Source organism: Bos taurus, chromosome 17 (assembly GCF_002263795.3).
Source record: "Bos taurus isolate L1 Dominette 01449 registration number 42190680 breed Hereford chromosome 17, ARS-UCD2.0, whole genome shotgun sequence".
Classification (NCBI taxonomy): Eukaryota; Metazoa; Chordata; class Mammalia; order Artiodactyla; family Bovidae; genus Bos; species Bos taurus.
The window spans coordinates 44,653,407-44,665,896 of NC_037344.1; the positions used below are offsets into that span (position 1 = coordinate 44,653,407).

The window sequence follows — 12,490 nt, forward strand, 5'->3', positions numbered from 1 at the left end:
CAGCCCTCGGCTTCAGAGCACTTTTCCTGCATGTTGGTTTTAAATGAAAGGAGGTGCTGAGGACAACATGCTGAGGGCCAGCATGGCCCTCTCCCAGGTGCTATAATCTAATTCATTAAAGGCATCAGGAGTGACAGCGCCTGTGGCAATGCGGCACCTGGCCCGGGGTTCACCTCGCCGGCACCCACCATGCCCTGTCTGCTCACAGGACAGCTGAGGGGAGGGCACCCAGGACCAGAGACACTTCCCAGCTGCCCTGCCCTCTCGTCACCTTCCTAGGATGGTCTAGACCACAGCGACCCCACAGGGCATCTGGGCCAACTCACTTTGGACAGCACATCCTTGACCTCCCCCGTGGCCACACCCACACCTCCTCTATCCACCATGTGATTCCCACTGCTACCACTCACCCGGCCCAGACCAGTACCCCTGCCATGAAACTTGTCATCTGGATCCCAGGTGTGCGCTACAGGCCTGCCCTGACCCTGCTCACCCTGCCAGGCAGCCTTTTTGAATTCTTTCCACGCTTGCTCACCTGCTCACAGGCTGAGCTGTGCTAAAGCGTGAAGCCTGCAGGAGAGGGGCTGGCCGTCTGTCCATCCACAGCTCCAGTCCAGGCAGGCCAGGACACACCAGGGAGGTAGCACTGATGACCACACACCGCACAGACCCTCTGATGGAACCACGCTCCAGTTCACAAAACCTTGCGCAAACAGCGCTCAGCAGCCCTCCCGCCCGCCTCTCACAAAGTGCCTTATGTGCACTGCCCTCACTGCCTGGACACTCGTCCTCCACGGTGCTCAGCGCCAGCCCCCGGGCCCCACCCCGAGGACCAGGGGCTCCATTGCGTCGGTGCGGCCACCTCCTGCCAGTCTCACCATCTAAGATTCTTCAGGTGGGCTGTTCACTTGTTCACCAAAGATGGTGCAGCCAGACTGCCTGGGTTCCAGCTGTGTGGCCTGGGGCAGCTTTCTTACTCTCTCTGTGCCTTAGTCGCCACATCTGCATCGGGTAGTGGCAGGTCCTGCCCCACAGTGCTTTGAGTGAGGGCCAGGCACTGTGGGAGGGCCCCTCGCTGTCCCTGTGCTAACTTCATAAAGCCTGAGACAGTGGAAACTTCACTGTTCCTGAAAATCAGGGACTGGGGGGATTGTGAGGGACCAGGCACTGCTGCTATTAGCAGAAGTGTCTGTTTGGGGGTGATGTTTACAACCCCTAGCTTGGAAACACTGGGGGCTGCACTTGGCCCAACAGAGCGTGGCCCCTGCTCTGCCCATGGTGCCCCGATTCCAGGGAACCCTGGACTGACAGCTGCAGACAGGCCAGGAGCTGGGGTACGGTCCTGCAGTCCCAGGGAGCCTGAGCAGCACCTCAGCATGACGTCCTTGGCATCCTCAGCCAGGACAGGCTGGCACCTCCACACCCGGGAGGCCACCCCCACCCCCCACACGCCCCACAGGAGAACCACAACCTTTCTGCCTGGTCTCCGGGGCCCAGCCTGCCAGGAGGCCAGGTCAGCAGGACGGGCAGGTGAAGTGTGTGTGGGGGTGTGGCTTACCTTGTCATCCCCGTCGCTCTCGCTGTCGCACTGCAAAGGGAGAGAGAGAGGGGAGTCAGTGTCCTGCAGGCAGGCTGGCCACTAGTGGGTGAGACGGTGAAAATGTGGGCTGGGGGTAGGGAGGGCCAGAGGCGGTGGCTCTGGCAGACCCCCACCCTGACTCAGGGCCTTGGGTCTGGGGTGGGGGTGGCCCCAGCCAGGGGCCCAGGTACCAGGAGCTGGGAGGGATCTGGGGGCCCCTGGCAAGCTCTGGGTCAGAGCTCCATTGAGACCCTGGTGCGGGGGAAGGGCACAGGTGTAGGCGAGGCAGAGGTGAGACAAAGGAGGACACGTGACCGGGGAGACACAGACCAGCCACTGCCCCAGGCCCAAGCTGGCCCAGAGCCACCAGGTAACCCCAGGAAACACATGGAGTAAACCCCACTCCCCTCTGGTCCTCTCTCAGGTGCTGAGCTCCCTGGCAGTGGGGGTCGGTGAGATAAGAGGGGCTCCTGAGTGGCTATGAGGCCCATGGACCAGGGCTCAGCGGAGGGAGACGCAAAAGCCCAGCCTCGGAGCAACAGGAGGGTGGGGGCAGGGTGGGGGCGCCCGGGACGCCAGCTCCCACTGCCCAGCCCCTGCAGACGCCCCAGTAGAAACCGCTACACATGTGAGAGCAGCTGATTAAGGAAAGATTGTGACAATCGTGTAAACACATCTTTGTTTTCAGTTCCCAGTAAGCACAGAGCTCTAAAAAGAAAGGCTGCTCTAGAAACCACAGCAATTTTCCCCCTAAAAGAATATAAAGGAAAAAGAAGCTCTTCCCAGCAGCTGTAATTGTGACATGTTTGTGTCAAGTGAATTATACCGCTGAAAATAAATCTCCCTGGAACTCACAGGAGGCTGATGGGACCCTGGCAGACATGTGGGGGTGTTCCCCAGACACATGCTGCTTCTGGGGGGGAGCCCACCCCAGACCCACTCAGCAACGGGGCACACACCCTCCATGCCCTGGGCTAAGGGCTAGAGTGGTACAGTGAGAGTTCACAGAGTTGTGCCAGCCTGCCTTGGGCTTCACCGCGGTGGGAAAGTGACCCTGGGGATGGTGGGAACCCCAACCTGGAACCTGTGGCAACAGGGATTGGTATTTGGGGGGATCTTCCTGAAGCTGAGAGCAGCTGCATGTACCCTCTGCCTCCCAGCTTTGATGTGCACCCTGCAGGGCCTGATCCGAGACCTCTGGGGGGTGGGGGGGTCCCTTCACAAAAGGCAGAAGGGGCTGTGGGCCCAGTTTCCTCGCTGGACAACCATGGCAAGAGGACCCTGCCCCTCGGGGCTGACCAGCTCTAGCGGGGTGGCTGACACCTGGGAGGCAGAGCAGGAAGGTGAGGAGGGGAGTGTGTGGGGTGAAGCTGGAAAGGTGAGCAGCCTGAACACACAGAGCTTCACGTGCAGAGCCCGGACTGTGCTCTTAAGTGTGCAACCATGTGACTGGCACTTCAGGAGAGAGGGGTGAAGGGACTAAGGGGTCGTGGCCTGTGGGGAGCGGGGCCTGGAGAAGGGCTGGCATGTCTCTGATCCTGCAGAAATAGCGGAGCTGCCGGAGACCCCCAATCAGGCCTCTTTATGCCTAATTAGTGGCACGGAGCCCCTGAAGTGGAAACTGTGATCCCATCAAGCCGTCAGAAGGCTGGGTCTCGGGCACAGCACACCTGTCCCTCGGCTCCCCGGGAAGCAGCCCCAGGCCCGGTTTCACAGCCCTCCTGCACCTTTGGAAGAGGCCCCTGGTGACAGCTAAATGATGTGACATTGAGGAGGGGGGTGAGGGTGCCTGCCAGCGAGCGCATGGAGCCTGTAATTAACCAAACAGCTCACCGTTTTCAGCCAGCACAGGCTGCGTCGTAAATGAATTCACATTATTAAGTCCTACTGAATTAATGTTTAACTGCAATAGAGTCGGAATTGAATGAGGCAATTAATCAGGACAAGGAGGGAAAGAGAGCCACATCTGTCTTGCGGGAGCTGCCTGAGCGAGGCGACCTTCACAGGGCTAGGCTGGGCGGCCCTGGAAACTGTCACCCTGGGGTGGGTGGGGGCCCAGGCAGGGAGCCCACAGAGAAGGCGACAGACCCTAGGCAAGTGTTGGGTGTGCAGGGAGCACAAGACACGGCTCTGGGGCAGATGCCTGCTCTGACGCTGTGCTGCCACCGCCGCTGTGCAGCCTTGGGCAAGTGCCATGACCTCTCTGTTCCTCAAGTATGCTTCTGGAAAACAGTCAATGGCCCACCTACAGAACTGTTGTAAGGTTTATATGAGTGAATATGTACAAAGCTCTAGGGCTGGGCACATACTCATTACTATATACAGTGAAATGCTATATTTCACCACCACCACCGTTACCATCATCACTATCACCACCACCACTCAATATAATTACTGCTGTCTTCCAAAAAGGATGAGAATGAGGGCTTCCCTCCCCTTTGGAATGGCTGAAGGCCCTAACCTAGGGAGTTTCTAGGAGGTGTCTCCCAGCCTTGGAAGTGCTGGCTCGTGTTCCTCACCATAATGGCTGGTGGCTAGACAGGGAGCCCTATTTGGCCCATATGAGAGCCCAACGTCAACCCCAACCTTCCCTGCTTGCCCCTAATTCCAATCCCACTCAGCAGGAACCACACCCCTCTACTGGGCTACCAGTTCCTCCCAGCCTAGTCAAGCCAGCAAACAACGAAGCAGTAGGGCCACTCGTCCAGGGCCATCCCCTCTGCCCATCTGTCAGTCAGCCCAGGGTTAGTCCCGAGTGCACCTCAGCTCACCTGGCGACCTCAGGCTATGTCAGCCCGAATGCCTGGGACCCAGGTGACTCTAAAGAGTGGCTGGGGGGAGGCGCCCTGCTGGGAGCTCATGACCACCCAGCGTAGGTCAGACACATGTGAGCTCAGGGTCCTGCATCACAGAGCCGCCGAGCTCAGCTCCTCCACGCCCCAGGCCACCGCGTCACTCTGCGAACAGATGTGACCTGTGATGTCTGAGGTCGTTGTGTGTCGCCCATGTTCACGGAGGTGATATAACAAGGGACACGTGGTAGCCCCCAGGCTTAACTGACAGCCTTCCCTGATCCCCATCCACGGGTGGACAGGCCTTGAGACAAGGCTTAAGAAGCCAAAAGCTAGATGAGGCTTCCGTTGTCCTAATGTTTAAAAAAGAATTGCTGCCAACATTTAAAAGTCTGGAGACTCCTCACGAAATCCTGCCTCTTACTGAGAATGGGAGCCACATGCTCAGATGACAGCTCTGCCCAGTGCTAGCGGGGCCCCACTGTGACCCCCACCCTGCCTCTCCTGACGTCGAGGGCCAGAGTGCTGGTCCTTGTCACATGCTAGGAACATGGCCACACAGAGGCTTCTAGAGCCCGATCCTGGGGCTCTGTCCTGACTCCTCCACTTAGTCATGTTGGCCACTCATTTCACTTCTTGGAGCCTCAGTCTCCTCATCTGTAGAGAAGGGGGTGAGAGGTTCCACAGTGGGGTGGGCTTGGGGTTCAACAAGTCACTGTACTGGAGCGCTCAGAACAGCAGCTGACTGGCAGGCTGGGCTCTCTAACTGTGAGCTGCTGCCACAGCCATATCATCTCCTTTGTTGTCACTGAATGAACTTCACCTTCATCACCTGTCAGTGTCATCACCATCGCCACGGTTGCTTTCACCATCACCATCATCTCCATCATCACCCTTGTCACCTTCACCATCACCACAGTCTGCCCCAGCCCCTTCCTCATGTTATCCGACCAGCCCTTGGAGGCACCCGAGTCCTGCTCGGGGCCTGCACACAGACTCCCTCACCTGACAGTGACTGCTCCCCTAGGGCACCGCACAGGAGGTCTGCGGGGCTTAGCCTCCATCACCGAGTCCCTTCCAGAAATCATCACCCTCCACAAATTGACACGGTCATTCAGCAGCCATAGAGACTGGCCTTGTTCTCTCAGCGTGAACGTTAATTACCGTGTCACAGCAGCGCGAGGAAGGCTGCGGGTCTCCCACTCCTCAAACAAAGGCATGAAAAATTCATGGGCAAGGAGACCTCACTGCTGAGCCTGTGCTCCCACCAGACGTTCTAGAATCCAGGGCTGGCCCAGAGTCACCTGTGGGGACAAGTAGGGTCCCTCCATGTGCGATGGAGACAGAGGGTCTGCCCTGGGGGGAGGGTGTTTAAGACCACCCCTAACCCAGCCTCCATCCAGAGGTCAGAGAGGGCCGAGGGGCAGTGTGGCCTGGTGCTTGGGGAGGAGGGGGAGGTGGGCCGGGTCCCTGTCCCAGCAGCAGGGCCTACGCTGTGCAAAGGCCCCGGAGGCCCTGCCCGCAGACCTGCTAGGGGGCAGAGGGGGGCCGCACACCCCTCAGCCTGGGCTGGGCTCGCCGTGGGCACGGTCACCTGCAAAGGCCTGAGCAGCTGCCAACCGGGAAAGTCGGCAGGATCTGTGGTCTGCGTGTGAGTGGAAGGCAACAGGACCTTCTGTTGAGCCCACCCGGGTATGAGGGGAGGAAGATCTGAGCCGCTGCACAGTGGTGTTGACCCCTGCCCTGGGCCGCAGCCATGAGGCTGGAGGTGTGCTGGGGGACACCTGGGGAAGCTCAGGTGACACCGGTCCTTGGTGCAGGCAGTGCTCACTGGGTGTGTTCTCGTGTGTGTGCCGAGACATGGGGAGTCGTGCTCTGAGGCTTCTCAGACGTGAGCACCTGGCATCAGTCCAGTGGGCGCTCTACCCGAGGGTATCTTGCCAAATGCCCCAGTGAATGCATGGCACCTGAAGAGTCAGACGACCTGCCGTGGGGCCACATGGTGCCACGTGTGTGTGGGGCCCAGGAGCAGTATCCATGTGGGCAGGACACATCTGTCCTCAGGGCTCCCGGCCTCCTGTGGCCCTGCACATCAGCCCCAGCTTCTTAAACATCCTGCTTGCTGGAGCTGCCTTGGAAGAACTGGGAGAGAAGAGCAGGCCCTCACCCTCTAGGGAGCAGAGGAACGCCACACCCACCCTGAGTGGAAATCCATCCTTCTCCACTGATAAAGGTGGAGGTGTCACCTTCATTTTTGTTGCAAACGCTCCGCGGGGAAGCAGAACACATTCCAGCTAAGCGATTCAGCGAAAATACAGAGCCAGATGAGGAGCGTGAACCCCAGGTGGGCAGCAGCCTGGGCGGAGGCTGCGCTGTCTGGTTACCACCCAGAGTGGGCTGCAAGGCTGCTGTTCATCCTGTATGCTCACCTCCACCTTAGGAGTGAGCACTGCAGCTGAGGGTTTCAGCCAGGCTCCCCGGCCCTGTCAGAAGGAGACCCTGGGGGCTCTCGGGAGTGGGGGTGGCCAGGGCAGTGCTGGGGCCTTCGTTATCCCATCTATGGACCAGGGCAGCCGTGGTCGTCGGGTGGCCAGGTCTGAAATGCGGGGCGGTACAGCGGCGGGAGTCAGGCACACGGCTGGAGAAGGCTGCAGCCACCCATGCCCTCTGTGGTATAGGCCCACTTCATGAGATGAGAAGGCAGAGGCTCAAAGGGTAAAGGGATTTACTTCCGGCCACGTGGCCAGTGAGCAGGGGCCCAAGCTGAGTCCAAGCCCCAAAAGGCCTTGTGCCACTATCCATCCTCCCACAGGCGAGCCCTGGGGCTATGAGGTTGGCAGGAGTGGGGGCAGGAGAAAGGTAGGGGCCTAGAAGACAACAGGGCTTGGGTTGATGCTCACTGGGGTTGCTTCTCCACACTTCTCAAGTCCCCACCACAGATCCACCTGCTTACGGATGGGGAAACTGAGGCAGGGTGCCTGGAAGCCCTCCCAGGGCATGGATGGAGGGTGGGTGAGCAGGCTCCTAAAGCCATGGTCTTAACCTGGCCCATGTGGTCAGGGCCCCATGCCAGTGACTCACTCGTGGCAGCTGAGACTAGACAGAGATCCCTGTCCTGCCCCTGGCCACCTCAACCCAGGAACTCCTAATTAGACAGGAGATCTGGATAGTGGATCCTGAAAACTCTATTCTTATTTACTCAGCTAATTCACTTTTTATGACTGTTTAGGCTTCAAAGCAAAACAAAGCACTAATTACCCAATTAATGAGCAATTAAGTTACTGCATCCTAATGGCCAGGGCGCAGCTTCCTCTGTGAGCAGAGAAGGTGGGGAGGAGGCTACCGAGCAGGGATGCACTGGGGGGGATATGCCATCCGTCACAGGTAGGGGCAGCGAGGACAGAGGGGCCCAAGTCTGCCCAGGGCAGGTGCCCCTTCCATACTGCCTGCCCATCTGCCTGCCCCACGGCCCCTCGGGGCCAGGACAGCAAGCCCCACTAACCCATCCATCCAGCTGTGCCTCGGCCGATTCGGAGCTCATGGAGGGCAGTAGCAGAGTTCTGGGGCCCCAGAGGCCACCAAGCCTGGCTGAGAAGAGATGGCCACCAGGGCAGTGGGTTTCATAGGGCCTGAGGGACAAGAGGCTGGTGACCCTGCTCCTGCCTCCAGGGTCTCTTCCTGCATGTTCTCATGTGGCTGACAACAGCCTCGGAGGGAAGCCCATGGAGACAGTACAAGGCTTGGTGGAAGCCTGGAAACATCTCAGGCCCTGAGCCTAGGATGCTGAGTGGCCAGTGTGTGGCCTGTCCTCAGAGGGCAGAGTCTGAGTGTAGCTGGTGCCTGGTGAGAGGGGAGGCCGGCACAGAAAAAGCCAATCCCCCCAACCTGGAATACAACTCTGGGCTTTGTCACGCCTGGCCGTCGTGACCCACCGGCGGCCACACCCCCTACCCCTGCCAGGCTGCCTTCCTCGCCCTTCCCTGAGCTCTGTGTGGAGCAGCACCCCACACAGCGCTAGTCCAGAGTCCGGACCTCACCCTGCAGCCAATCTTCAAACTAGTTGCTAATTTATTTAACATCAGCCTCCTTCTACTGAAACCCAAGTTCCCTTAGAACAAAGATCTCATTCCTGCAGTCCAGAGCAGGTTGGGAGTAAGCAACTGAATTAATGACTAAGGCGGGTACACACAGACTCCAGACACTGGGAGCAGGGAATGAATGAATGAATGACTCAGGTGGGTACATACAGACCCTGGACAGTGGAGGCAGGGAATGAATGAAGGAAGGAACACATGGATGATTCTGCTCTGACCACTGACCAGTCCCACTCTCCTCCTCCCCTCATGGGGCCTCCAGGGGATGGAACCCAGAGGGGGCTTTGGGTGTCACATAGAGTGGGGTTGCTGCCTGTGGTGGGGGCCAGCCCCACAACACTGCCTCGTATCTCACACAGTTCTGGAATGTTCTGTCAGACAAAGTTCCTGAAGCTGAAAACCTACTAATCACTGGAGCCTTGACTGTAACTGCTATGAAAAACACAAAGTTATGTTTCATTTTCTCTGGGTGCAGTTCCCACAGACTACAAGGAGAACTGGGGCATGGTCCTGTGGGTGACTTTGCCAAGAGCATGTGCTGGGAGCACCCCACAGCCTCTGCTCCGAGGACCCACGCTGGAACCTGGGCCTGGCACTCACAGCGTGAATGAGTCATTTTGCCCCATAAACTTCTTTCCCATGACTGCTCAGTGCTGCGGCCGACATCCGCCTCATTCCTAGGGCAAACGTGTATCCAAATCTCCACAGGCCTCAAGGGTCACAACCTGCTCCCACAACTGGCCGGCCACACTGTAATTACACCTGCATGCAAGCACATGCGCACTCAGTGCCATATACACACACTCACCGACACACAAACACTCACATGATGGGCAGGGTCCAGTGCGTGCTGTTTCCCTGAGAAACGCCCATCCCCTAGGTAGCCCGAGAGGACGGGCCTCCCCTCAGATGGCACTCCTGGACCCTGAGCCTCAGGGGGCCCCTCTACATCCTCTCCCCTCCTCTGTCATCCCCTTCATGCACCCGCTTCCCTTCTTGCCCATCGGCCCCTCCCTCCATGGCACCTATGAGAGCGGGCATCTCTGGGTTCTCTTCAATCCTCTGACCTTGGGTCCTGGAGTGGCAGGTGACCCACAGTGAGGGGGCCACAAAGACTTGGGGACAGCCAATAGTCGCCACTTTAGGACTTACTTTCCAACCACTCCCAGCCCCGCCCGAGCTGGAGGGGGACAGATGGCATCCCTCAGAAGACCCCGCAGCCCTGGGCTCCACCTCAGGGGCCTTTCCAGGGCCTGGGTCCAGTCCTTCCCGCACACCGCGGACACTGTGTCACACCAAGCCGGCTTTCCCTTTGCTCGATCAGCCCTCGCTGGGCTGGAATAATGAATGAGCCCCTGTCAGGAATGAATAAAAGATGGCCCCCAGCCCTGCCGCCCGCCGCTGACCTTTCTGGAGTCGACTGTATTAATATATTCTCCTGTTGTCAGACTCAAAGCACTAACTGCCTTATGAATTATTTATCAACAGAAAAAGTCTTAACCAGAACGGTGTTAACATGAATCCCTAACCTTCTGGGTCCCAGCAGCCCCGCCTGTTCTGCATAATTGAATTTCAGCTCCCAGCGGCCTGGCCAGGCCCGTCACCCACCCGCTCCCCAGAATGACTGTCCCTCCAGCCATGGTTCCTGACACATGTGGCCACAGCCTTGAGGGGTCCCGCAGGCTTGCCCAGAGCGTCTGTGTCCAGCCTCCTGGGACAGGCCCTGACTGGACTGGAATCCTTCAGGTCATGCTATCTGAAGGGGCAAGGGCAGCTGGGGCCTCCAGGAGACCTGAACTGCTCTGTGCTAATCTGAGGGGCTGGGATCTGCCTGCACCCCAGGCTGGGCCAGGAGAGGAATGTACCCATCCCCACCCCCCCATACCCCTCCACCGCTACAGCTGCCCTGGAGGGTGGCAACAGCCGAGGTAGGGGTGGGAGAGATGAGTCCAGGGGCAGAAGCTGTCTCGTGACTGGTCGGGGAGGAAGCTGGCGAAGATCCAGCACGGGTAAGGGGGCTGTGGTGGCCCCCACAAGCTCTCTCAGAGTTCACTGTAGAGCGACCCTGCTGTCCACAGCTTGGCCTCTCACTCCCTAACAAGCTGTCCTCTAGAGAATTCCAGAGCCACACACTCCTGAATGCTCGGCCCTCAGAAACTGTTAGGATGAATGCAGGTGTCCTAAGTAACTAAGTCAGTGCAATTGGTCACTTAACAACCGATGGTTAACCCAGCCTGAAGCTTCAGGCCCCCAGCTTGAGCAGAGGGCCTCCCAGCTCCAGTCTGCCTGGCTGACTGCTCTCCAAAGCTCTCATGGGGTGCCTCGCCCAGAGGAGTGCCAACGTCAGATGGCTTGGGTGGCTGGGACCAGCCTGCTGAAGCTGTGGGTTGGCAGGCCCCTCCCCTCTTCCTCTCGGGGCCCTGGCATGCCTGCACCCCACCACGCATTTGCCCTTGGCCTGACTTCCCTGCTGCCCCTGACGGCTGGCACAGCTGTCCCCAGAAACCCCGGCAGTGCCCAGCACTCTTGAGAAGCACCCACTGCATCCACCAACTCCCCATCAGAGCAGGGACCCCAGGACTTGCTCTGCTGTGCCCCCAGTGGAACAGAGGCCGCAGGCCTCAGTGACGCCCTGGACAGACACGTGGAGTGTGACACTGGCCTGCCCCACAGCACAGAGAGTAACAGTGGGAGCCTGGCAGGCTCGTTTATTCTCCCCACAGCCCTGTGGGTTGGGTACCGTGGCTCCTCCCTCTTACAGATCAGACGACTGGGGAACTGGGTGGCACCCAGTGACGGCTTCCCCTCCTTTCCTGACCCAAGATGCTGCTCAGCCCTGCCCAGTGGGCTCCTCAGCCCCTGGGGCTTTGCAGAGCCTTGGACCTGTGGTGCAGCTGCCCAGTGGGCAGGGGCTAGCTAGTGCCTCTGGCTCCGCCATCCCTGCCCCTCCCCTGCTCATGTGACACCTGGGGGCCACACATGACCTTCGGAGGCTTTGGTGTGTTCCTGATAGAGCAGAGTCAGGAGTCAGAAAATTCACTAACCCAGAGGGCTGAGCCAGCCTGCTGGGACAAGCGCCCGGAGTCCAAGCGGCGGGGTGCCCAGGGCTCACAGGGGCAAGTGGCTGTCCAGGTCTGCGCCAGCCCAACCTGTGACATGTGTGGGTACTTGGATGGCCTCCCCCCAGCACATGCTGGGGTGCTATCTCATGAGAGGGAAAGCGGAACACAGGAGCAGGTCGGGGACCCCCAGGGAGCACAGGACGCATCTTTCTCCCACCCTAGCGTCCAGCAGGACATAAGGTAGCCACCAGAAGTTTCCTGGCCAGGAAGGTGGGTCCTCAGGACCCCTGGAATTCAGATGCTAGAGCCCTGAGGGGGATGGCGTGCTGCCCTGGCCTGCCTGGTGCTCACCCCGCCCTGGCCAGGCTGACCTCTGTGGGACAGCAGAGGAAGTGCCAAGGACCCAGTTGCCTGCACAGGATGGCCACATAGGGGCCCAGAGCATGCATACATGACAGCCCCAGCAGGCAGAGCTGTCAGACACCTGCAGCACCACTCGGAACCGCTCATATCAAGTCCCAAGTCCTTGAGTTCTTCTTCTGCCTCTTTACCAGCACCTCACTAAATCTAGCACCCATCCCTCCCTACCAGCACCCCTCTGCCTGCACCACCACCGTCTTACAGCACTGTGCAGGCCACCTGCTCACCTTCTGTTCAGTCACTAAGTCGTGTCTGACTCTGCTACGTCATGGACTGCATTACACTAGGCTTCCCTGTCTTCCACTATCTCCCCACGTTTGCTCAAATTCATGTCCACTGGGTTGGTGATGTTATCTAACCATCTCATCCTCTGTTGACCCCTTCTCCTGCCCTCCATCTTTTCCAGCATTAGGGTCTTTTCCAATGAGTCGGCTCTTCACATCAGGTGGCCAAAGTATTGGCACTTCAGCTTGAGCATCTGTCCTTCCCAATGAAGATTCGGGGTTGATTTCCTTTGGGACTGACTGCTTTGATCTCCTTGCA

The 12,490-nt window shown here is 58.9% G+C and overlaps 1 protein-coding gene across 22 annotated transcripts in view; it reads right to left on the reverse strand.

The window, feature by feature from the left end:
- Positions 1 to 12,490, reverse strand: part of FBRSL1 (fibrosin like 1) — an 84,362-nt gene that overhangs the window by 31,022 nt on the left and 40,850 nt on the right. For all 22 annotated transcript variants that reach the window (XM_024977639.2, XM_059876299.1, XM_024977643.2 and 19 more), the window contains one exon: positions 1,559 to 1,588. In XM_024977639.2, coding sequence (XP_024833407.1) covers positions 1,559 to 1,588 — 30 coding nt within the window. The remainder of the gene's footprint in view (positions 1 to 1,558; positions 1,589 to 12,490) is intronic.